The sequence below is a fragment of the Pteropus alecto genome, unplaced genomic scaffold (assembly GCF_000325575.1).
Source record: "Pteropus alecto unplaced genomic scaffold, ASM32557v1 scaffold106, whole genome shotgun sequence".
NCBI classification, from domain to species: Eukaryota; Metazoa; Chordata; class Mammalia; order Chiroptera; family Pteropodidae; genus Pteropus; species Pteropus alecto.
The window spans coordinates 12,813,134-12,840,298 of record NW_006442103.1 but is presented as its reverse complement, the minus strand read 5'-3'; the positions used below and the strand labels follow the sequence as shown (position 1 = coordinate 12,840,298).

General features: G+C 37.0%; 1 protein-coding gene across 2 annotated transcripts in view; it reads right to left on the bottom strand.

Moving 5' to 3' along the window:
- MAGI3 (membrane associated guanylate kinase, WW and PDZ domain containing 3) overlaps window positions 1-27,165 on the bottom strand; it is a 179,053-nt gene that overhangs the window by 77,690 nt on the left and 74,198 nt on the right. For both annotated transcript variants that reach the window (XM_015595537.2, XM_015595538.2), the window contains exon 2: window positions 1,344-1,460. In XM_015595537.2, the coding sequence (XP_015451023.1) occupies window positions 1,344-1,460 (117 nt within the window). The remainder of the gene's footprint in view (window positions 1-1,343; window positions 1,461-27,165) is intronic.

Genomic DNA, 27,165 nt, shown 5'->3' with positions numbered 1-27,165 from the left:
ATATATCAGGCAAGCACGAAGAAGGCAGGAGCCGCAACGGTGACATCTGACAAGACAGATTTACAGAAGGAAATCATAGAGGAGGAGTCAGATTTAAAATCAAAATCAAAATATTTTATACCAGGTTGAGGAGTCTAGACTTGTAGTCAAAGGAAGTCTTCGAAGGATAAACTACCGATGGATAAGAATCAGATGCGCTTTAAAGACAGACGAGACTGAGGTGACGTGGGAGGCAGGGGATGCAGTTAGACGGGGAAGGGGACAAACACTGCTCAAGTGCCTACTCTAGGCCACGTGGTTTGCATTTACATTCTCACTGTAATTCTAATAACAACTATGGAAGGTGAATCTTGTTATTCGCATTTTATAGAGACAGATTCTAAGGCTCAGGAAGATGAAGTAACTTGATCAAGTGAAGAAAGACGCTAGAATCAAGATTTTGAACTCAGTTTTACCTACCTCTTGGCCACTACAGAATGCTATTTGTTGTTTAAAAAAAAAAAAAAGTTTAGGACAGAAAGGGTGAAGGCTAAGGCAGTGCAGAGGGACAGATATTTAAGAAGCGTAACCAGGGAGGCTTGGTGATCAACTAGACATTGTCTAAGATTTAATAACAGAAATCAAGAACTCCAGAACCATTATAAAAGCTAGTATCCACAAGGAGTGACAAACATATTGGGAAGGAAAACAAACCAGAATGTCCTTTTACACCCTAATAATTTATTGTTCACCACTTTTTATTCTTTCCCAGACCTGCACTAACTAAAGACAAAACTTAAATATACACGATTTCTTGTTACGCGTTTAAAAAAAAAACCCCAAACACCATTACAACAACAACTAGGTTTTTATGAAAACCATTAAGACTGAAATAGAAACACCGGGATCAAGGTAAAAATTCAAAATGGATTACCACAACGAAGGCACTGCAAGCCTCCTTCGGGGAAGGGGCAGATTTTAAAATTAGCAATGTGCTAATAATTCATACAAAAGTGTTTGTTCTCAGAGTACAATGCATGGAGAGCAAAAATGTCCTCTTACTGCATAGGCTGCAGAAATGGATTTATAGAAATAAAATCCAGTAAGCAACACGTACATAGATATTCTTAAACACTAAAGGTCCAGCGAGTTTTTAAGAAGTCACGATATAGAATCTTCTGGCTTTTCTACTTTGCAAAACAAAACCCCTGAAAAGTCCTCTAAAAACTTCTCCAATTTCTGTTGCATCCTTGTGCCCCAACTTAGTCATCGCGATTTTATACGAGATACATTACTGAATTCTGTGTTGGATCGGTTCCGTAAGGATATCTCGGCCCATTTCCTTTGTGCCATCTCCTACTCACATGGAATGGTTCTCAGGTAGAGATTATCTCGGATCACTTGCTGCAGCTTGTGGTCAACTGATCCTTTCTGAAACTGAAGACTCAGGTAATGTCGCAAATCTTTATTAATGACTTTGCCTATAAAAGAAAACCACAGAAGACAAAACTGTTAGATCTCCAGTTCAGTATAGATGCAAGTGGTTGAATACCCTTAAACCGCTTAGCTATGAACAGAAGAAATCAGGGTATTTCACTAAAAACGAGATAACGCCAAATTATTAAAGGCACTTTAGTTAAAATATATACTTGTATAAATATAATGTGGGCATAATTTTACACAGTAAGAAGGGAGACGGTTTAGGTAAGAGAAGATGACAAATATACGTGGTAATTTCATTCGGTCTCAAGGCTTTAAATAACATCTATATGCTGATAGCTTCCAAATTCTTATCATGTCTATCCCTGACCTACCCCCAGCAAGCTCCAAACTCATCAGACTCGCTCGCATATCTTACAGATATATTTGGAAATCAAATAAGCACCTCGAATTTCATATTGACAAAACAGAACTCTTAATCCCATCTTCCCCGATGTTTTTTCTCTCTTCTGCTTTCCCTGTCTTAGAAAATAACGGTAGCACCAACCCAGTGGAACAAATTCCAAAGTCAGCGGTCATCCTTGATTTCTCCTAACGCCCCCACATCCAGTGCGTCAGCAACATCTGTCAGCCAGTTCTACCTCGAAAACGTCTCCCACCCCCCGCTTCTCTGCACCTCCACTGCCACCGCCCTGATCTAAGCCACCATGATTTCTCACCTGGAATTCTCCAGTGCCTACTAATTGGTCTCCTTGCATCTATTCTAGGTTTCCTTCTGATCCTGCCATTTACACAGCGGACAAAGTGAGACTTAAATCATAAATCAGACAGCCGCTACCCTGTTCAGAGCCACACACTAACTTCTAGTGGCACTTGGAATAAAATCCAAACTTCTGAGCAGAGCCTAGAAGACACTACGTGTTCTAGCCCTGGCCATCTCTGACCCGAACTTATACACCCTTCCCCTCCCAAATATGCTCCACCCACACTGGCCATCTCCGATCTTCGAAAAGGCCAAATGGGCCTTACCTCAGTGCCTTCTCTCACTAAATTAACCACCTATTTTCTGTCCACTTGCTTGACTCCTAGATACAATGTGAATAAATAAGAGCGAAAAATATTTTTCGTACTTGTGGGGGAAATGGGAGATAAGAAAAGGAATAACAGGTGGTCTCGAAGAAATATTAAGCAGGAAAATATGGGATAGCAGACATCTGACAGCATTGAATTTGCAGAAAGGATTGAACTTAAAATGGAAATCAGTGACGAAAACATTGTTCATTAGTCGAGATTTCAGATAATTAGAGACTTCAGATAATTAGAAAATCTTTTTGAATAAGAAATGACTAGTTGATTAAAATATACTCCTTGTTTTATTTGAAACAGCTGAGTTATGACAAGGTTCGATAAATCAAAAGGTTACTACAGATCAGTTCATCCTTTTAACTATTTTTCCATAATATAATATTCCTAATTCCCCCTTTTAGTCTTTTCTCAAATGTACAAATAAACATAACCCATACGAGAGGGTGTTAAAATATAAGCAGGAAATCAGAGTGCTTCTACAGTTCGAGATAATATTCAGAACCTCAACGAATACACACAAACCAAAAAGACCTTGTTTTGCGTCGCCAAAAATAAATGCTGAGGAAGTGGGGAGCATTTACCATCGAAGAAGAAAACCTGAAAGATATCTGCAGGGAGAGCCCAGCAGAAGCCCTAGTCCCACAAGTTGCTCCTGCCAGGCATTTAAGGACCCCGGCGACTGGAGTCCACTCTAGATAGAATTATATTTTTTTTTATGAGCAAGTACAGCCCTTGCTCGTTGCTGGGTAGAAGAAAACCCTTATTCATAATCAACACTGCAGAATCCCATTGATTACTGAACAAAGACATAGCTGATAATGAGTTCATTAAGTATTCTTAAAATTAGGCAAGGGATGTTTCGAATGCTCTGGAACAAATATTGTACAAAAGCTTTGGGAGATTGTTACATAGGTGCTTAAATGGTGATATTTGTGGAAGCTTGGTTAGGGTATTCCAACAGACAGAATGCATCGCTGTTTTGTCCTTTTTAAAATAATATAATATAGGCTGCATTATCTAAAAATATTTTCAGGAATAGATTTGGATAAAGGATAATGCCTGTATAATTAAAGACAATCAGAATCGACACTTTTGAATTCAAAAATGGTTTTGTTTAATTTGAAGCTTTCCCATAGATATGCTATAATCACAGAGGTAACTCTAAAATGCTAAGAACCCAAACTGGATCTTAATCTATAAAAGTTACCGCCATTAAATGAGATATAATTGAAGTCGAAGCCATGATAAAAATCATAGATCACAAATTACAGCATGAGGAGGTCTCTGAAGTGAGACAGAAGTTAAAGCAACTCAATATCTGTTTCAAGGGCCTACAAGATCTTTAGACTGAGAAGCCAGCTAAAGCAGAAAGAGCTAGATTTGAAGAAAAACACCTAGAATTATCAGGATTGGAATTGCAATCTCAATTTTCACCCTCAGCTTCTACTGGGATTCTGGCCGCAACTCTGAGACGAAGAGTTGAAAACAAAAGGATGAAGGACAATTTCATAACTGTGATGTCTTATTTAAAATATGCGACTATTAAAAAAGTTATGCTTTTCTGAGGTTGGAGACAAATATCTCAAATGTCAATAAAAAGTCAATTATAAAAGATTAATAAATGATTTGGGTTGGCATTAAAATTAATAATTAATAATAAAATACGTTGGCTATCATCGTGGATCACCTTGCCTCAAGAAACCAAAGGAATTTTCAGAAGGGACAGAATGTTATTATTCCCTCTTTGATATGATTCCAGGGCATTTTTTAAGTACAAATATCCTGAATAGGCAGATGACTGTAAAATTACTAGAAGGCCGACAGAAACATTAACTCACAAAGTCACTGCTGAGTTTATCTATATTATCAAGTTGTATGTGAACTTCTGCCTTTGGTTTGGGGAGAGCTTCACAGAAACTTGACATTTCGAGGGTATAAAACACATCTACCTGGGATTAATGTAGCTGTTGTTAAATAAATAAGAAAAAAAGACTCTTCGGGATAGCATTCTTATGCAGTTGGCCTTTGCTTTAATTCAAATGTTGAGATTAGTCTTTGACTTCTAAGTGATTTATAAGTCAAGCTGATTTATGAAATTTAAAAAGAGATCTATACATCTTACAAATACATACAGCTCAGGGGGGGAAAAGTCTCTAACTGAAATCTCAATCACATAAATAAATCCAGGCATTCCAGTTTCAATACATAAATAAATCCTTAGTCAGAAGAACTTGTAACTAAAAATCCATACTTTCTGAATACTTGCTAATTAATACTCCCTAACAGTCCTCTCTGTCCTCAACCTAGAGTGACTGGCTGTTATTTAGATAAACCCAATGGCAAGTCAGCAGAGGTGTGGCCATGCAAGTGACTGTAAATCATTCTAATTGCCAACATGTCATTGTCTTTTCCAGAAGGATAGCCCAGCGGACTTTGCCAATCGCTTGCGAAAGTCAAGATACAACATGCTTTTACTGATCTCTAATCCAGTGGCAATTATAAAATCAAAACAGAAAAAAATGAGGTCAGTTTGGCATGTCTTATTCTTATAAATTCACACCGATTCATGGGATCAATCTATTCTTTTCTAAACACAATACTGCTTTTTTTTTTTTTTTTTTTTTTTTAAACAATCTCTTCAAATCTCGCCACGGTGTAAAGTCAGGGAGTTATGGAAGTGGACTTAAGTTTTCACAATACACTTTATGCCGTTTTGGGAACTGGGACATGTGTCTCTCTTCAGTCTCCTGGTACTTCCCACATGCTCCATGATTCCCCAAAGAATATGGACAATGACCCTGAGATCATGTCTGAGAGTCTCTTTAACTCCTAGGAGGCAATTCAGTCGAGTCTTGAAAACTGAAATTCCTGTAAAGTGAACGATACTCTCAGTATCTCCTAATCTTTTTAAAATTTAATTTCTCACTGTTTGGGATGGTCTGTGTTTACCGTTTACTGTTGGAAAAGTAATTCTGCCCGTTCAAGATTAGGGAAGCGGGTAAGAATGGTAAGGGTCCGATGTCAGCCTGGAGACAGCTTATGTGACCTTCGCCTCCTGACAGTGAGCCCACTTCCTCCTCCTCCTCATTGCTGCTGCTCCAAACACAGCCTTAAAAGCAATCTGTTCTCTCTGAAGTGTCTTACTCCCTTTGAGCTTTGGTCTATAGGAAAAAAATTCTTAAATGTTTATTTCTCACAGTCTACTTAGCACTGTATAAATGTGATTATGTGCTCCTTCCAGCTGTCAATCATATACATCTTTTCAAAAGACCTGAGCTGCTCAGAGCGTTCTGTGCACCCTTAAGAATTTCTTTACATAACTTTTCGTTTAGAAAACTCTAGTCTTGGAGCCACACCTATAGATGCTATAACCTTTAAAAAATATGTTTTCCTCCAAGGCAAAGTATGGGCATAACCATGTCTTAGTTCTCTTCCTTATTGCAACTCGAAGAGAGCTTAGTGACTTTCTTCAATAAGATGTTCCGTCTGACGAGCTCAATACAATTAACATTACTAACTAGTCCTTTTCCATTAGACCTAGACGCAGAAGAGCAATGTATCTCATTGCTTCTGTCTACCTCCACTTCCTGGGTGCCACTGCAGTGAGATAAAACTCCATGAAACGGTGAAAATGATACATGGCGTAAATTTAACTCCAAACCGGCTCCTTGGCTGAAGGCAGGGGGTCCCTAAACCAAAACAAATCACACTGTAGTCCATTTGTTTGGTAACTGTAAATGGTATCTGAACTTTTCTAGATAATCAGTATCTGCACACTTCGTAGTAAAATATACCCTATGACACAAAAATTATTCAGAAATATTTTACGTGGTTTTTAAACATAAAAAGGTTGTCAGCTGAGTGCCAACGCCATGGTATTTAATGCCAGTATCTAACACACAAAATGAGTGAATCAGCTTAATTTTGTTTTTTTTTTTTAATTGTTCTTTGACCGTCTACATCCTCCAAGACATGAAATTTTAGAACACTCACTTAACTGATGCAGTACTCTGTATCTTACATACAACTGTATCTTAAACTATGTTTCTTAAACCATGAAACTGACTTTATTTGGACTCTGTCAAAATGCTAAAATAAATTTTTCATTGAACGGCAAGTTCTATAAGTCTTTAAAAGTAAGTTTTAATGATAGCTTATATGTCAATTCTTCAAACTCTGTTCTCTATTAATATTTTAAAATGTATTCACAAATGGTCTCTGGCTATTCTGAAATATAAAATAAGGCTAAATTACCATCCAAATATATGGCCTTCTAGCTCTACTTGAGATAACAAGTCTAGAGCAGGGGAAAAAAATCCTTCTGCTTTCTCTAGGGGTAGAGGAGGAGGATGTAGAAAAAAGAAGAGAATGGGAACCAAGAAGAAAATGCTGATGAACAGGACTGTTATTTTAGAATTAGTATTATCATATTATACGTATTATACGTTATCTATATGTTCTCATGCCTCATGAAAACCTTTGAGGTAGGTGTTATTGTTATTCCCATTTTACAGATAAGGAGCTGAGGTGTAGAAAGGTTAAGTAACTTGCCCAAAGTTACATCACTAAAAGTAGCTGACCTGGGAATCTGAACCCAGTCACTCTGGCTCCAGAACCTGCGCTAGAATGTGCTAGAATGCCTGCTACCTCCCTACTCTCCCTCCCTCCATCTCTTTTGATCAATTTCTTCTTTTGCATAAGCTTCTAAGAGTACAGGCCTTTAAAAACTCTTTCCTAAGCACCTACCCTGCCAAGAAACAGTAACATCTATTGCGTAAACAAGTATTTACCGAGCCTTGAGTAGCAGGCACTTGGAAGTGAAGCAGTGAATGAGAATGTACCCAAGTGGAACTTAGAGCCTCACGGGGAAGATGGGCATTGAAAGAGGAATTTCAAACATAAGAGTATTATGAAAGAGAAGTATAGAGCACTGTGGGAATCTATAACCTTGACCCTAAGTCTGGGGAGACTGGAGAGAGGTCACTAAATTATACTGGAGCTAAAACCTGAAGGATAAATAGGAGCCTGCCAGGTTAAAGAAGGGGAGGTTTGGTAGAGGGAGTGGGACATGCAAGCACTTACTTGAGGTGGGAAAGGACACAGCGCCTACAGGAACTGAGAGAAATCCAGTAGAGCTGGTTCTGAGAAAGTGAGGAAGAGTTCACACAAGCTGAGACAAGAGTTCCGGTGGGCTGAGAAGAACCTCGTCACAATAATTTCAAAGAACATCGACTAACTCGGGTCTGACGCCAAGGCTCTTCATAATTGCTATAAGTAACAACTATGGCTACATTCTTACCAGCCACCTCTATAGTCTCTATTTGTATTCAAACGCCATCTTGTTGTTTCTATTCTGTCTTCTGTCTGTAAAGGTTATATTTAACATTATAAACTTAGAAGACCCATGTCTACATAATTCTTTAAGTATGCCACTCTCCTCACAGGCAATTAAGAACTCACTGAATTTTAAAACTAATTTATATAATTAAATCCTTGCTCAGTCTCAGATGCGCAAAGCATTAAATACTCTGGAATCTCTTGAGCCATTTCAATGTTTAAAACTGGTCATTTTTTTAAATACTCTTCCAAGTGAGTCTGAAGAAACACAGACCGAAGCAATGAAGCAATGTTGCTATCTTCCACAGAATATTGCTGTCACCTCACCGGAGAGGAGAAAGTCCCTTGCTAAGAGAATAATCAGTGTGACCCCAAACTGAAACATGTCTGGGGATATGCAAAATAAAAACGCATAAGGGACATACATAAAACAAACTCATGCTTCAAGACTTAATAATACCTAAAGTATTATTTCGGGGTATAATTATTGGGTGACTTTTTTATACTTTTTTTCTTTTAAGAATTTTATCTTCATGGTTTTTTGTATTTTCCAATTTTCTATTTCTATGAGGAAAAAAAAACTTTTAAAAACTAGAAACCAGATTTTCAAAAACTGTACCCTTCAAAGGTTATTGGTGGAAAAGGAAGCCTGACATAATGAACCACTATGACAAAAAACTTGGCAAAGTTCTATGTGAAAGCTACGACTATTTATGTAGGTTTTCTTCTCACCATTTAGTTTTAATAAGTATTATTTTCACTATACCTAGGTTAAATCGCAATCCTTTGGCTTTTAAATGAAACTCTCAATTGATAAACTATAGAACTAAAACACACATTTTAAAATTAAGATGAAATCAGCATTCCAGAAAAGACACAACGAAATCATCAAAATTTCCCTTTAACAAGTCATACAGCAGAAAGAACAAAGTAAGACGAACCTTTCTGGCAGAACACAATGGAGAAAAAAAAAGGACTAAATCATCAAAAGTGGATCCTTTTCTTTTTAAAGCTTTTATTTGATGGGATCAGGTAGATTTAGTACTTAAAGAAAAACAGTATTTTTAAAGTGCTAACCCAAAGCTATTTATAACTTTTTCTTTGTGACACTCACATCAGGAACCATTAGCAAATCTGTCATAATGCCGGATAACCGGTGCCCGGCTGGCACACCAATATCTGCATCACGGCATTAATGCTTCATCCTTTTGACAAGAGGGTACAAAGCTATCTAGTGCGCCCTATCATTTCCCCTGAAAACGGAGTAAGTGGGTTTTTTTATCAAACCTATGTGCTTCAACAGAGTGTCCAAGACTTGAGGTGGGAGATCAGCTACTGATGTTTCATTGCGGAGACAAAGAGGAGGCTGAAAGGGAAGGCGGGTGCACTTGGTTAGAGTCTCACAGGAGAAACGCGACTTAGAGAATTCGGATCGTACTTTAAGATGCATCATCGCATCATTATGTAAACAATTTCATCCCCCGGGTTCAGGCACTAGGCTGATATAATTAACTACTTAAAAAAGCAATGTAATAGCCTCTTTTCTCTGATAGCTTTTAGAAATAGGAATTTATACTAATCCTTAGAAATTTTCAAAAATGAGTGGTTAAAGGTCCTAATATCATACATGAAAAATGATTTCACTCCAGAGAGAGTCAACATTCATTAAACAAAATAAGCACTTCCCATTTTCATTTCTAATTGGCAATATATTTTACATGATTTTTAAAAATTATCTTTATAAAATATGGTTATACAAATCTCAAAATCTAAAGAAACATTTTGGGAATAAATGCCATGTCTATGCATACTCTCCTAGTCAGAGTCCTCCACTAAAAAATCCTTTCCCCGACTCGCCCCAACCGTAACGCTGAGTGAATCAGGATCTTCCAGAAAATAACAACATAACTGAAAGTATCAGAAGATCTCCATTCTCCCATTTCCCATTAACGGATTGTAACAAAGAAAAAAACAAAACAAAACTGTATCCCCAAATTAAGCCAACGACGAGAAATAAATCTATTTCAAAAGGCAATGAGAATTTCTATAAATTCCAATGTCAATTAATCAGTTAAGAAACAGTAGTGTAATAACCATAATCAAGGGTACCAAACGCCCTTTCCAGCTTGACAATCCTGAATTTCGGTTGAAGAACTGCGAGAGAGTCTTCTGGGCAACATGGCAATATAAGTCACTTTTACAAAAAGCTCTCTCCAGTACGGAACAAAATGAGAAATAATCAAAAACAGGAGGAAAAAAAAAGTGAACCTCTGTGCATTCAAATATCAACTCCAAAGAATACAAAACCATTTGGACATTAAGAAAAATGTCAGAAGCTGACATACAATGTTCTAGCTCATAAGCTCCTTCCTAGGAGCAGGAGAAAGAAAAATTCCCAGAGAAACGAGAAACAGTGACAAAGTTTCCAAAATGTAGCTGCCCTTAGCGTAAATCCCTCCCCACCTTTTACCTCCTGAGACATCCGAGTAGCTAAGCAGAGGACATGAGCCTCGACACCAAGCTGGAGAGTTCATGGGCTAATGATAAGAGTCAAATGGTACCCAGGTAAATAGGAAAGAAATAGCATCGATGAGCTTTAAGCAAAAAAGTAACAAGATGAGAATGGCATATTCAAAAGGTAACTTGGTGTGAATAGCTATGGGGAATGCAATTAAAAGGTGAGGGCCACTCTCCAGATGAGAGATGATTTAGATCAGTCGTGCTGGTGGAGAAGGAAAATAGATGGATTTGAAACTCACTGTATATCCCAGATATACGAAGAGTTTTTCAATAAGAAACACTATCCTTAGAAGAGGAAGTTGTCTTATAAGTGAGCCTCAGATTACAGAATGATTTATGTACTATTTTAGGTTGAAGAAAACACAAAGTACTGTCTACAGAAGCCATGTTAGCCTGAACCAACAATTGTTTCAAGAGATAATCTGACATGATTGCCAGGGTGGGGAGGGAAGCAAATTGAGAAGCTCTAGTAATTATTCCTCATGTTATTACTTCACAATTGCACTGGTCAATGTCGCTGTCCAGCAATCTTTTGACGATCACTTGAAGAAAGTGATTCGGTCCATGCTTACGTTATGAGATCGCGAATATATGCCAACAGAAAAAGTCAGGGAATAAAATTCTGCTCTAATTGAAATTGTGGCTGGGACAGAATTATACACAGAGTTAAAAAATACAATCTCTCGAACAACTTAGATGGAAGGGAGGAGGAGAAACTGTAAGATGACTCATTCTAGTGTTAAAATACCAAGGATACATGTTGAAGAGTTGGTCCCAAATTTTTACTTGAAATAGTGGGGAAAGCAGCATCTCTAAATTTCAATTAAAATATATGTGCAATTAAATTACATATTAGAAGTATAGATTTGATTATATCCCTAAAGGTTTAGAGTCATCTCGCTTAATCACGGACGTCAGCCGCATGGCGGTGTGAGAGGACCTCCAAGCCCCCTTTAAAGTTACAACCAGTTGCACAGCTGTAATTCAACAAAGGATTTCCTGTTCAACACACCAGCATGTCTGACATACCACACATTTTGACTAATCACAAGATTTTTTTTAAGTGTCTTTTAAAAACTATGGGATAGCTTACCTATACGGTTTCCTCAGATTTGGATATATGTGATATAGTGAATAAAATCCATAAGCCTTGGTGATATATTTGATATGAAAATTCAGGGAAAAAGAAACAAAAAGATCACTCCAGGTTTCTAACTTGAATAACCAGGTGAATCTAAGTTGGGGCGGGCGGGGGGAGCGGGGACAAAAAAAAATAGAAAGGGAAGGAATAGGTTTGGTGACTGAGGCAGGAAATCGGGTTATGCTTTGGGGTATGTTATTTAAGATACTAGTGAGACAGACACCATGTGAAAGTATCAAAAGATCTGAATTTAGAGCTATAAGTCGAGAGTCTTTAGCTTATACGGAGTAACTGACAAAAATCTGGCCTTCGTAGAGACATGGGCATAAGTATTTTCAGGCACTCTTAACGGGGTTTCGAGTTAGTACAACTTTCCTAGGCATTACGGCCATATCTATCAACAATGACTTGCGTGTCTTCTGATAGAGAAGCTCTATGAAAGTTGTATTGATATATAAACGTAAAAAATGTATAAGATGAATGTTTATCAAAGCATTATTCATAAGGAATTTAAATGTCCAACTATAGGTAACTGGTGAGTAAACTATAAATGATGAAAAACATCTCCAATTCCTGATACACAATGGAGTCTAAACATATTGCTGAGTAAAAAAAGAGGGAGCCACTGAACAGCACTTAGTGCGAAATGTCATATGAAATAGGGACCCATTTCTTACATGTTTGTGTGCAAAAATATACTCTAATATGTGCTTCTGTGAATGGCAAGGTGGTGAAGAATTTTTACCCTCATCTTTGCGATTTTCTATAATGTTTGAGAGGTTTAAAAAGAAACGACAAAAGCATACCAGTTTTTAGAAATCTATAAAGTTTTTTCCCCTTAAGTGTTTAAGAATTAAAGCCCAAAATAATCTTGGAGGTAAGCAATAAAAACAGGAGGGAAGGACCACCCTGGCCGAGTACAGGGGCACTCAGATTTCAGGGCTGCATGACCAGGAGCACATTGTCAAGGCTGGAGCATCACCCCAGGCTTGAGAGGAAACAGTGAGGCCGGAAAGTCAGTCCTGTTTGACCTTGGCCTGTAATTTGGTTACTGACATGGACAGTGACTGAGTGTTTAATAGGTCACTCCCAGAACTGGTTCCTGAACCCTGACCCAGCATTGAGTACTATATGTTGTGATTTGGGACGAGTTACTATAAGACCACATCTTAAGGATTAGTAAATTATATACAAGAAAATACAGACTGGAGAAAAAAATCTGACTCCAGTAAAAATATTTCCCATAAAAAAGGAAAAAAAAAATAGAAAGATCATATGATAGAGGTCGGCCTCTCCCTTAAAGTTAAATGAACGCAAAGAACGGGAGGGTCATAAAGCACCAAGCACTGTGTGGTGCTGAAGCTGTAAAAGTCACAACGCAGTATCTGCCCTGGCGTCATAGTGTCATAGACAAGTATAAACCAACAACTGTAAAACCCAGTGAAGAAGCATGTGCAAGGTGCACAAGAGTACATGGCCAAGAGAAAATAAGTAATTGTGTTTGGTGGGGAAAGCCAGATAATCTAGGCTGGGAGTGTGGATGGGGAGGATGGGACAGGGAGAGCCATGGGCCTTCTAGGCGGGGGACAAGCATGCATGGGGGCAAAAAGCGGAGTGTTGGTGGATTGTAAGGCTAGAGAGAGATATGCATTAAGCTCAGATAATAGCAGGCTCTACTTATGACGCTGGAGGGTTAGAACATTCTTCTGCAGTGAAGAAGTCACTAAAAATTTTTGCCAGAGAAACGACATCATTTTGGCAACAACATGGACCTACAGAGAGAGACAAGGAGAAAACTCTGACGGCACTAAGACCAGCAGCAAATGGATTTAGCCACAAACCAATTAACACTGGCAGTAGAAGCAATAATAGAAGAACCAACGCAGCAGAAAATTGGATTGGTGAAATAGGAGGCAGACTCAAGAAATACGCGCTGAGCATAAGAAATTAACCAAGACATGAAGAGAACGTTCACAGACTTCCAGAGTGCTGTAATTCAAACTTCAAATTACAGGAGTCCCTGAAGGAAAAAAGAGAATGAACTAAAATAAACAATCAATAAACAAGGAGTGCAGCTGAAGAAAGCTGAAAAATTTTAAAGAAATAAGATCGGAAATTGAAAGTTCACAGTGTTCCTAGGAAAACAAAACAAACAAACAACAGCATCACAAAAACACAAGCTTAGATTCTTTTTTTGGGGGGAAGGGGGTTTCTGAGCTGTCCCAAAGAAAGACTAGATATTATTTGAAGAGTCAAAATTAAGAGCGATTAAGAGAACTCCATGGTGAAAGACATGATGTGGTATCTGTATTCCATTCGTTTGGCAACAAAAAGTTTTTCAGATTTGTGGTGGTAGCGGTGGTCTAAACAACAAGTTTTTTTTCATCTAACTGCCTTTTCTTCTGAGAGCAATGAAAGGAGTAATCCAGAACTCTATGACTGAAACAAAAAAGAAAACCTTACAATTTAGAGCTGCTGTAGGCAAACACAATATTATACTATTGTAATTGATTAAAAAAAAACAAAAACAAAAAACCAGGTGACATAAGAAACAAGAGACAGAGGCAAAGTAACAAGACCGAAAGCTACAGGACGCAGGCACATACACAAACTATTTTATCTTTCATGGTGGAAAGTCAAAACTTACTGCTTCACAGAGAAATATAAACTGATCATAACTGGATTGGAAAAACTTTGTGGTCAGTTCAAGACTAACATTAATTCTTCTTTGTAGCTCCTTAAAAACATACACCTTCATATGTTATATGGTTATATCACCTTGTAACTGACATTATGAGACCCTTTTATAATACACAGTTGGATTTAATATTTCTAAACTCTCATTTATACGTTAACCTCAGTAAACTGCAAATACTTTGTTAAATTTTAAATCTAAAATTAAAACCGAGTCCATCTTTGCTGCTCTTGAAGAATATTATCTCCTGTTTAAGAGGGACCAGAAGATGACAAAAACTACTGTTGAAAAGAAAGTATTCTTAGCTATCAAGGGTTTTTCAAGAGTCAGATGTGATGACTTGAGACAGGATCTCAAAAATAAGACAAATTGGCAAAAAATTAAATAGTTGCTAGAGATAAGATTATGGGTCACTGTGCCTTGTTTTAAGTTTTTGTCTTAAATGTTACTTTTTAACAATTAAAAACAAAAAAGCTAGAAAGAAAGGGAATTTGCAGACACAGAAATAAAGTATAATGTCATTTTTTTCCTCTCAGAAGCTGTATACATTTATAATATAAAAAGTTAATGAAAAACAGATACAAAAAGATTCACAGTTGATTCTATAAAAATGAAATATACCATTTTCCTTACAAAGTATAAATAATCCTTAAGCAGTAAGGATACATTTATGTGATAACTATTTTAATTAAATTATCTCATCAATTCAGTGAAGAAACCAATTTAACTGATTTCATTTGGTAATGATTTCTAATTGTTTGGCTCATAATGACGTATCTGTCATTGAACAATGGAATATTATGAAATTTAAAATAACAACTCTCACTTTTATAGCAGTGCTTTAAAAGAATTTGTAAAGAATAGAATTTTATCTTCAAAGAAATTTCATGAGGAATTCCAATGTTCAAAAACAGATAAGACTGCAGAATCCAACTTGGAAAGCATTGCTTCACCAGTCATGGGTTCACCAGGTTAATACACACAAGTTGGTTTTAGTTCCTCTCTATGGTTGCAATTTGCATCCGCCACCTTGAAGGGAGACACATGGGTTTCTGTTAATATCGTGTGATGTAGTAAGGCTTTCCAGAAGCAAGATCAATTTAGTCAAAGATGGTGCCCCACTTTTTTTTCCCCCCCAATATAATTTCTGTTTAAATATAGAACTCTTCTTTTATTTTTTTAAATTGAAAAAAGAGAGGGGAAAACCATTAGGGGAAAAATGGCAAAATAAAAGACTAGACAATACACAGAAAAAGAAATGCAACGACCTTTAAATGTGTAAGAGGATATTCAGCTTCACTTGTAATCAGGTAAATGCTAATTACTCCTTTATACATAGTTGGTAGGTCCAGTGGCAGAAACGAACCAGCCACGTGCCCACAATAAGGGGGTGCACTGTCCACAGAGAATTTACAAAGTAAAAATTAAACTGCTTCTTATCATCATGTGCCAGCAAGTTTTACATAAATGTCAGCAATAAAAATACTCCCTGAAAAAAATCTTTTATTGTTTCATATTCTAAACAATCATTGTGGTTGCTGTTGTTTTAATAACATGTATGTAAACTTGAAATTATGGATTTTCATTATTTATTTCTTAAACATTGAATTAGACATGTAATTTAATTTGGAGAACTCCCAGTTTGGCTCAGGATGTACATGGGCTCAGTTTCACACATTCATTTCAGAGTTTAAGTCTGTAATGTTTTAAAATGGTTCAAGCTTCATTAGAGCAGTCTGTCTCTAGCCCCTGTAATATGCTACATATTCCTGCATTTAAACAATAGATTCCACAGAAACAATGACAGCTGCATGCTATGTCTCTTTTCTAGGTTATCTTCCCCGCCGCCCCCAGTAGGAAGTTTTAGATGAGTTCATCAGACACAAAAATATTTGACAGCCGGAATTCGGCCTTGAACAATGAAAAATAAAACACAAAGTTTTAAAAAGTTATTTAAAGAACAGTGTACGGAAGCTGTGGTTAAGGTCATTAACTGTACAACAATAAAACATGAGGAAATGGACATTTACACAGGAAAAAAAAATCACATTTTGAAGAATGCCATGAGCAACAACAAAAGATGCTGCTCATACATTGTTAGAAAAAACCAAAAGAGTTATGTTTACTTGAATACGTGGTTATAAGCAGAAAAACTTCTATTTTAACCAAATATAATAGAGATTTAAGGTGAATTTTTTGGTTGCGATATTTTAGTGAACATTTTCTATAATGACTATTTTTAAATTTATTTTTACTAGCATGATTATATATTCAAATGTTCAATAAAAGATTTGATGTTTATATTTTGCTTCTATCATTATATTTCATTCTATTTTATGGTTATTACTGAAAATAATTTTTTCACATAGAAGAGGAATGCATTAAAAATTACCTGTTGTAAGGTAGGCCACTGTGGAATATAAAATAATACAACCAGTGTGGAAGAGAAAAATGGGACAGGTGGAGTTATAGTTATGTAATAACAAAGAGAAACACTGGGAGACTAAACCGGAAATTAATAAAAATGGTTACCTAATGTGGAGATGGAGAAAGGACCAAAGCAAGAGGTAGAGATAAAAACAGAAGTGAAATTCTAAGTATTCTTTTTAAATAATTTGACTTCTGAACCATACATATGTTTTATACGTTTGAGAACAAAACTAAATTTAAAAACCTTAACACTGAAAATGAATGGAAATAAATGAACTTCACTGCATATTGAGTTGGTAATATAACCCCATGAAGACAAAAAAATATTTCAAGCCACTTCTGAACACGGTATTCACACTTAGATCCTTACTGGGGTATATTCTAAGGATGACAATAATTGCAAAGAAATCTTAAACTTCACAGAACAGCTGTAGTGTTAATATTAGTTTTCGTAATTTTGAACCTATTTTATTTGTATTGTATAAAACAAAAAGATAATTTTATAACTGTTTTTTTAGGAATTGAGATGTTCAGCGAAAGACAAAAGATACAATTTTAGAAATGTACTGTTAAATTTGCATACGTATCAACATGAAGCCATGACTTAAATAATACACATGCATATATAAACATAATTAGAAAAAAATACACAAGAGACATCCTAATTATATCCACTAGAAGTAATGACATCCCAGTAGCAATGAGCACCTCTAATGCTCAGGTCTTGCTTCCTAAATATCTTTCTCTGTTAAAAGGAACCAGGGCTCCTCGGAGAAATGACTGGTTCCAGATCTGGGGCTAGGGAAAGTGTAGATGAGCCCAGGTCATTAGGCGTTTGTGGAAAGTAAAAAAAAAAAACTAATGAAGGGCTGTCAGCTGGGAGAGGCTCTCACCTGCCCTTGGAGAGAATGTGAGCATCGAAAAGAGTAACTGATTATAACAAATTGAATAAATAAAAATCCATGAGTCCATAATGATACTCTAAAAAGAGAGAGGCAAAAAAGTTCATCTATAACCAGTGGAGGTGACAATTACACCGAGCTCCCTGCTCTCGAAACTTCTCATTGAAAGAACTGAGCATGAATTCTAATTGGCGGGGAAGAGCTGTTGTTCATCTCCAGCAGAAGAGGTGAAGCTCCTTACCTAAGAATGCCAGCTACGAGATGTGAAGGAATGACAGAATGAGCACCCTCCAAAGAAATAACTGATTTCAGGCAAGAATCACCAATAGATGCTAAATAAGCCATTTAGTATGAAATTATTACCACAGAGATTACTTGCTAATTTCAAAGGAGAAAAGTGTGTTATTACACAGAAAAGAGCAAACTTAGTATTGCTAACAGCGTGACAATCTGACACGCTCCTCATGTAATACCGTATAAAGTATATGGTACCACCTATAATGCATTTTTGCCAAAAAATTTTATCTGAATAGTTAGAGTTTACAGGGATCACAAAGGATAGAGGAATAAGATACATGATAATATGAGGAAACAACCAGATAAATATAGAATTTAGAAAATTCTGGTCTCTTAAAAAGTCAGTGCTCCCCTCCACAAAAACCAACTAAACAAAAAACGACAACAAAACCCCAAAGTGTGAAGATGTTCTAGAATAAGAGAGACTAAAATGGTGTAACACTCAAAGGCAGGCAGCCTGCGAACCTTGATTAGGTTGTTTACGAAGGAAAAAAAAAGAACTAAAAAAAAAAATTGAAGTAATTGGGAAATCTGAAAATTGGCAGCAATAGTAAGTGATATTAAGAAATTATTGTTAATTTTCTTAGGTGTGATAATGGTATTGCAAGGTATACTAGGAAGTCCATGCTAAACATTTTAGGAATAAAATATGAATTTTGCAATTTACTTTCAAATGGTTTGGCTAATAAACACACATGCTCGCTCACTCACTCACAGGTAAAATGTAATTTAGGCGATGGTCATGTGAGTAGTCATTGTCCCCTTCAAGTTTTTTGTAGGTTTCAAAATTTGCATAACAAGAGGAGGCAGTACAGAATTCTGTAGCAAAAGCAACATCCACTAATCCTAGCGGGACGTACTCCAATAGGGCACATAGTTCACAGGAAGATGCAGGAACTCGGTCCCCGTACTCTGCCTTTCTGAGAGTTAAGAATCAGTCTTGCATCTTTGACTTCCCTCAGTCAGAAGTGCGACATCTTCCCTACGTTACCAAGTTGACTTCTCCACAGTCCTCGGGCTCTTCTCTCCCGTCGGGGACCTAGCGAATCAGCAGTAACAAACCGCGACAATAACTAATACTTACATGGGACTTACTACGCACCTGGCACTGTTCTGAGCTCTCTGTACATAAAGTAATTCATTTAATCCCACATAGTCCTACAAATACTGTGTTTCTCCTCATTCTACAGATGAGGAAAACAGGCACGGAGAGGCTGAGCGATTTGCCAAAGTTCACGAAGCTGCTAGTTGGCAGAGTTAGGATCTAACCCAGGTGGCTCTAGAGTCTGTTTTAACACATTACACTCCCTCCTCAATCACCAAACGCTCTTGATTTCATCTTCTAAATATTTCTCAATATTTTAGAAATAACGACCTCTCCTCTCACGCAGGTCACCATCATCTTTTGCCTGGTGAAGCCAACGACTTCCTGCTTGGATCCACTGCCACCGACCGGCCTTATTCTCCAACGTAGCCAGGGTGAGTTTCCTAAAGGGCAAATCTGATTACATCACAGCTCAGCTTTCATCCATAACCTGCCAGTGGCTTCCAACTGAACTGAGACCAGCATTCAAATCCCTTAATTTGGTTTATGAGGCCTCCGGCTTTCCTCTCAGCTGCAACTCCTCTGTAATTCTTACATTCCTCAAATGTCAGTGTTTCTCCCCGGGCTTTGTACGTGATGCCCTTTCTCCAACCCCTGGCCTGGCCATCCCTTCCACACCCTTTACATCTACATTCACGCCTATGCACGGGTGTCATTTCTTTGAAGCCTCCTGATCTTGCAGTTCTAAGTTAGCTGCCTCTCTCATTTGATTCCCAGGACCCTGTAACCCCCTTACTAAATATCCACGTCCGCATGCCTTCTCACACTGTACTTTAACTGCCTAATTACTTCTCTGTCTCACTCCCTGGATATAGCATTAGGAGAACAGAGAAAACGCAGCAAGAGCTCAAAAAACACCGAAGAATTAATAAAAAGCAATAGATCAACTTGAAGCCTTTGTCAAATAATACAACCTTCCTGGTCTAATCATATTTTTTTTCTTTATAAATCTAATAATTCTTATCTTTTGGAATATTCTACTCAAAACATTTATTTTTAATGATCTTCCACCGTAGTCAAATTATCTCCATTATTCATTCATTGTCTCAAAACTTTGAACTGTAATAGTTAAGTGAAGACTATAGAGAGAAAATATAGTTCGACAAAGTCTGCTCTCTTTTAATCTCTATATGCAGTTTTCAAAAGAACGTTTTACAAAGCAATTGTCCTAGACTCTTGAAAATGTCAACGGCATAAAAAGAAAAGAAAAAAGGAAGGCTGGTCTAAATTAATAGACTGAAGAGTTAGGACAAGTAGAGTCAATGTGATTCTTGTTTGGATCCTAGACTTTTAAAAGGAGAGAAAGAAAAGAAAAGCAAACAAAAAAGTTATAAAAGACATTTTTGGAACTGGAGAAATTCAAATGTGGCCTGTATATTAAAATACTTTTATTGTCTCTTTCTTATATTTCTAGAGTATGAAAATGGTACTGTGGTTATGTAGGAAAGTGTCCTTTTTCTTAGGAAATATATCATGAAGTATCATGAGTATCATCATGTGTGCAACTTACTTTCAAGTAGTTTATGTAAAAAAAATTATACACATATTCACATGTACACACACGAAAGAAAAATAAAGCAAATCTGGCATAGGTTAAAAATTTGTCTAAACAAAGGGTATATGGATACTCATTGACTCTTCATTTCTCATTTTGGTAGATTTGAACTTAAAAAAAAAAACTTTGGGGAGAAATTAACATTTATTGAGTGATTAATATAGGCTGGGCACCATTCTAAGGTATTTATAAGTATTAACTCACTTAATCCTCAGAAGACTCCTATGAGTTCACTATAGTACCATTATCATCTCCATTTTATAGATGAGTAGCTCAAGGCACTGAGAGGTTAAGTAACTTACCCAAAGTCACACAACTAGCTGTATCACTGAGGTAAAAAACTAAAAGCAAATAAGCATTGCCTCTAAGGGGACAGAAGGTGACGGATAAGCACACGACTGTAAAGAAGTGTACGGTAAACTAAGAGAGGCACGTATGGCACTGTAGGAATATAAAGAGAAGGGGCAGAAGAGTTCGTGAAGTCCCAAATCCAGAGCCCGTGCCTCATCATTTCCCATCCCGTGTTCTTCTGCAGAGCTGTAAACAGCACCTAACAACCTAGTATCAGGTTAGAAGACAGACTTAAACAACCATCTCGGAGAAATACAGACTCCTACGAAATACAATTTGATAAACAAAATAATGTTCCCTGTGTTAACTGATAAACACTGATTCGCTTACATTTCTCTCTAGAATATGGGCTTCTTCAGGACAGGAACCAAGCTGCGTTCATTTTTATATCCCTACTATCTAAAACTGAGATGAGTACACAGCAGGCACCCAAATGTCTGCTAAACTTACACATGTTCATCCAACTTATTTATGCATGAAGCATTGAGAAAAAGTCTCACTATATTCATTTATAGTGTGATCATTTTGTAACATGTAGTTTTTTATTTCTATTTAATAGCATCAGATGCAGAAGTTAATATGCTTGAAGTCTTAAGGTCTGAACTGACCATGTTTTTGTGCCTTTCAAATCATAGATATTAGCTATCAAAAAACAGGCCTGAATCTATTACCATATTCCAAAGCTACAATAAAATTAGGATAGAAAAATCTATCAGTGAAGTTACAGCGCATATGTGCAGAGAAGAGTTAGTTAACACAGCCAACCTGGGACTCTATCCTTAGAAAGGCCGAATTGCGGGACTGGCCTTTGGGGTACCTCCAGGAACATGGATTTCTAGAGGGTTCCCACCATTCCCCGATAAGAAGGTCTCATTGTGCCTAAACTGCTTGTGAAAACAATGCGGTTCCTGTTGAATATCTGCTTCCCCTCTGGGAATCTGGACCCTGGTACGTGCTGGGCAGGGGATGCGCACGTGACTGACTGGTCCCCATAAAAACTGGGCACCGAGTCTCTAATAAGCTTCCCTGGCATACGATACTTCACACGCGTTGTCATAACTCAGCGCTGGAGGAATCACGGGCGTCCTGTGTGACTCCACAGGGAGCTTGAGCCTGGCTTCCTCAGACTCTGTGCCATGTGCCTCTTCCTTTTGCAGTGATAAATCAGAGCAATGAGTGCCCTACATGCCGAGCCTTGTGGGACCGCGTAGCGAGTCGCCGAACCTGTGAGTGGTCTTGGACCACTTGGAGACACAGGCCATGTCAGATAGCAGTCCCATTATTTTGGGATAACGAACAATGTCAAATGTGTAACACATTTCCATTAAACATCATAACAAAAAAACATTTAACGGAAGCCATTAAGATTTTTACTTTGGACTGTGTTTTACAATAATTGCTTCTATCCAATGGTTAATCAACGCTTCCCTCATGGGATAAGGAAGCAAAAAGATAACTAATGATGAGAAATCCCATCATGCTTTAAGCTATGAACCAGGTTTCAAGCCTGTGACTTAATGGAATTATTCTTAAGAAATCACATTTCTGTCCTGCCCTGCCCTCAAAAAGTTCACAGTGAACCCCAACAGACATGCCTCTAGATCAGGTTTGTGGAGCTCAGAGATTACATTTTAAAAGAAAAATTCCTGAGGCTTTTGTTTGTTGCATAAACAGGATTAGGGTGATTATCAGAAAGCATCGAAGACTCCTTCCCCTTTTTCTCCTAAAAAGATGTGTAGAGTAATGGGGGAACACACTGTTATTCATTCCTCTGAAGACATAAAATTAGGAGACAGTACATATTCAAAAATTGTTTAGCTGCTTCCTGCATCATATATTTCCACTTGTAAATGCGTACTGACAAGACCTTTTAGACATTCATTCTTCTGAAAAAGCATATTTTGTGCAAAATATTAAAATTCTAAATAAATGCAATTACTTTTTAAGTTGAAATGGTTAGACTCACAATTCCCTTAGAGACAATACACAATACTAATTTTCCTCTATCACAGGAAAATACATCTGACCCAACGAGCTTTATAGCAATTTCACTTTGAAATAATAATTCTCGCTAAGGAAAGATTAGGCGCTCCGTCAAAACTTTAAATCACAGTGTGAACAGAGGCAACTAAAACAGGAATAGGGAAGGGGGGGTAGGAGATCTGCTAATCTGATTACGGGTGAAATGCTTCGAGATCTAATCAAACGGCCAAGTTTAACATACAAATAATTATGCTTTATTGTACTATATGTGGACACGTAAAGAAAAAAAGTAAAGTTTCTATCTTATATAATTTTAACTAATCTGCTTTTCCCAAATACTACACTGGAATTAAGTAGGATGCCAATCATATTGCTCAATGGAACGCCATTGCTTATATGAATAAAAAAACATCTGGTTACTACTACTACTTCTGAATTTATAAAGTTATACCAAGAAATACCAAAACACAGGAAACCAGTCAAGTTGAACACAGTGAATAAAAACTATAACCATAAATCTAAAACTTCATCCACTTATTCAGTTGACATGAATAAACCTTCACTGGGGAGAGAAAGATAAGGTTTTTGTACTCTAGGAGCAACGTCACAGGTATGTTGCTGGCATTATTATGGAGGCCAGTAAGATAGTTTTGGGGTACAAAGGAGGAAGTGATCAATTTCAGAGGTACTGAAGGATATGACAGTAAAAGAAAATCCTACTTGCACGCTGACTGGCACAGAGTATGTGTTCAAAAAATGTCAGATCACTTTTTGAGGTCATATTTAAATAAAAAACTTTAGTTAAGTTGTAAATTTTAACTGCTTTTTAATGCAATGAAGTTCTTGACGAATTTTAAACAAACATTTAAGAAAAGATAGTAAAATTTATTTCCTAGTCTTCATTCTTTCATTCTTTCTAATCAAAACTCTACATCAAGCCATGCTAACCACCGCCTTACACATTAGATTCTACTACGACAAATGTCATGTTACAAAAACTGAATCATCTCAAATGTTACTCATATCAGTCAAACATTGTCACAAGATGATAAACATCAGTGGCCTTTGGGACTCTGTTGTGATGAGACCGCAAGTTTTTTTTTTTTGCCACTTTTACTAAACAAATGGTTTTCTTCTTCCCCTTGCATTTTGCCACTGTGAAGTTCTACAGAAAAGAAACTTATGCAGAGACCAAAATCAGCACCTGAAAAACTCCACTGTGTCCGCATCGGATTTATTCATAAATATGAATAATATATGCTAAAAGTATCAAGCAAAGGTTGACAATTAGGCCACCGACCCAGAACGCTAGATGTCAATTTATTACACTATGAAAATTCATTCCTCTCTCATTTGTTCTTCTAATTTTACATTTTAGCATTATTCTTTGCCATCTTTCATATCCTGGAGGTAAATTCTATATTTGGACTTGGGATCTGTAGTTCAACAAAGCTACAGGAGTGTGAATGCTTTGCATCACCATTGAGCAGTCCACTGTGAAGAGGACAGAATGAAAATAACAGGCTTCAAAAATCTTAAACTTTAGGACCCCAAAGCATATTTTTATTCCTCTCCCTTACAGATGTAACAAACTTCATTTTCTGAGACAGAATAAAAAGAATGCAGAGCTGTGGATGGATTCGTAGAGAGCAGTTCTCTCCCTAATTTTCAAATAGAACACTCAAAAATGTTTAGATCGTTAAGTGTTTGCTGCAGTAATAGAGTTAATTATGCTCTCTTCAAAGCCTGCAATTTACGATTAAAACCAAATAAAGAGAGATCTTAACATTTCATTCTTAAGTTTTTTTAGTTCTCAGAATGGAAGACGAATGTGCTTAAAAATCTGCAAAGCATGACTTTGATTTAGAAATCTAACACTTGATGTACAGGAAAAAAAATTTATGATGATTCCCTTAGTCCCCCAAAAAATATATATATGTCATTTTTACCCATTCTGTTTTACCTTACAAGTCATTATTTTATTGATTTTAAATGTGGCATTTTTTTTTTTTTGCCGTTTAATATTTTTAAATTAAAATTACTGTCTTTTCCGCCTTAAAGTACTAAATGACCTTCAAATTTAAAGGGATATAAGGATGACTATAGAGGACATTGTTTACTTTTTAAATTTATCTCCCATTAAAACAAGCCAGGAAATTTAAGCCAAGAATTTCAGCCCCTCCTGTGGCTGTGCGAGGGTGTTTGGGGAAGGTATGATGGAGATAACAATTTGCAATGATGCCATTTAATTTTAAAAGTCACGCTTTCCCACTCGCCTCAACTTCCCCAAGATGTTTCAAGTAATTCGATCTCCATACTTGTAATTGGTTAATTCTAACATGTAAGAAAACAGTTTATACTTCACTGTAACCATTTTACAGCTCCAATTTGCTCCCCCGGACCCCCATAAAGCAACACTCCTCAAAGGTAACTTCTTCCTTACTTTCTTTTGGGTCAAAACCATTTAAGTTATAATTCAGTATCAGTTTCATCAAATACCCTTTTCTTATTAATTTTCATAAAACTCTTAACTGGGCACTTAAAACTACCCAATAAGAAATCTTTCAGATTTCTGATTTAATTCTTTAATTATACTGTATAAAAACACCAAGGTACCAAAAAAAAAAGATGAAGGTCCTACCCTAGTTGCCTAGAAAGTTAATACAAGCTTTTCTTCCAAAATTAATTTTCACTCTACTACCTGTTACTACCTAATACAATGACAAATTCTGAGTTTTAGAGGCCTAAAACTCAAAGAAAATATTAGAGCAAAACAACGACAAAACCAAACTACCGTAACTTGACTTCAGATAAGAGAACATCTCTATAGTGTAGCAAAAACAAGGGAGAAGGTAAGCGGGAGCGGGAGGTAGCACCACTTCCACTATTGAAATACCCTAAACTCCGAGCCATCCATTCCTTCAAACACATACTGACTGCCCAGTCTGTGCCAGGCCCTGTGGCAGGTGCTGAAGACAAGTAGTTCTCGTGTCCATGGCAACACAGTAAAGCTGTCCCTGGAGCTCAACACACCCATGGGGCTGTATGCTGGGGGTGGCTTCTTTTTCTCCTTCAATACTATTCATGACATTCAATTCAACCTCATTTTACTTAAGATGTTTGGGTCTTTGTGTGTGTGTGTTGGGGTGGGAGATAAATATTAGTATAAATATTTGCCTGATGAATGCACTCATTAAGTTCGGTGATGTGCCCAATTTTCATGCAGTGATGGGCCAATTTTTATGCAGACAGTGGAATGTAAAAATGCAGTCAACCTGTAATTACCTTGTGGAGGTAGAAAAGCCATCTGCCATTTCATGAATTAAAATCTTCTAATCAGCTAGCGACATTAAAATAAAAACACCTATAATATCTGCATAGCAAATACTTAAGTTCAGTCATACTTATGTTTCAGTTTGAAGCTGATTTGCTGCTGACTGAAAAGGAAACCACAAACCAGATGAAACAAAGCAAAACTGAAATTATTTTCCCTCTAAACATGGACACCCTCAGTCCAGCTGCTTCAACTGACAAGCTTCCAAGCATCTGCTACTCTGAACTGACCAGTCTTCAAGCAAAAAAACAAAACACACAAATAACTTGGAAAAGCACAAATTTCGATGAAATGTAAGAGTCTGCGTGATGAAAAAATGACCATCTCTTTCTTCATCCTTTCTAAATTTGTGTTCATATATGATCACTGTCCTGTAACATCATTCAACTCAGGTTGAAATATTACCAGGTGAATTTTAACAAGGTTTTATAGATCATGCTTTAAGGATACTCCCCCCACCACCCCCATCTACAACTAAATTATCAGGATATTCTAAACAGGTCCTACTTTAGAAGAATGTAATAGACAGAGAATATTATATTCCTTAGACATTTTTACAGCTGGAGCAAATTCTTTCAGCGGAAAACATTTAAATTCTCTATCTGTGCTCAATTTAACACCCAAAGGCATACGAAATAGCTACTATATGTGAGGCGCCACGATGGGTATGGGAGGAAGAATTTACTGAAATTATGACTAGTCCACACATCTAATGAGTCCCTAATCCAGTGAGAAAGGTATAAACAATTAACTGTAATGTATTAACGTCATAACAGAGATCTGGACACATGTTATAAGGACCCAGAGTCCTAGAGACATCAAAGGACATTTGAGTAGCAAAATAAAAGAGCGACACTCGGCAAACAGCACATGTGACAATGCGATCACAAAGCCAAGTCTGCAAACAGCGAGCAGTTCAACGTGGCTTCGTGATATGGAGACTGGGGGAGGATCACAGGGCAGATTACAAAATTAGTATATTAGGCAGAGGCCAGAATGTGGAGGGACTT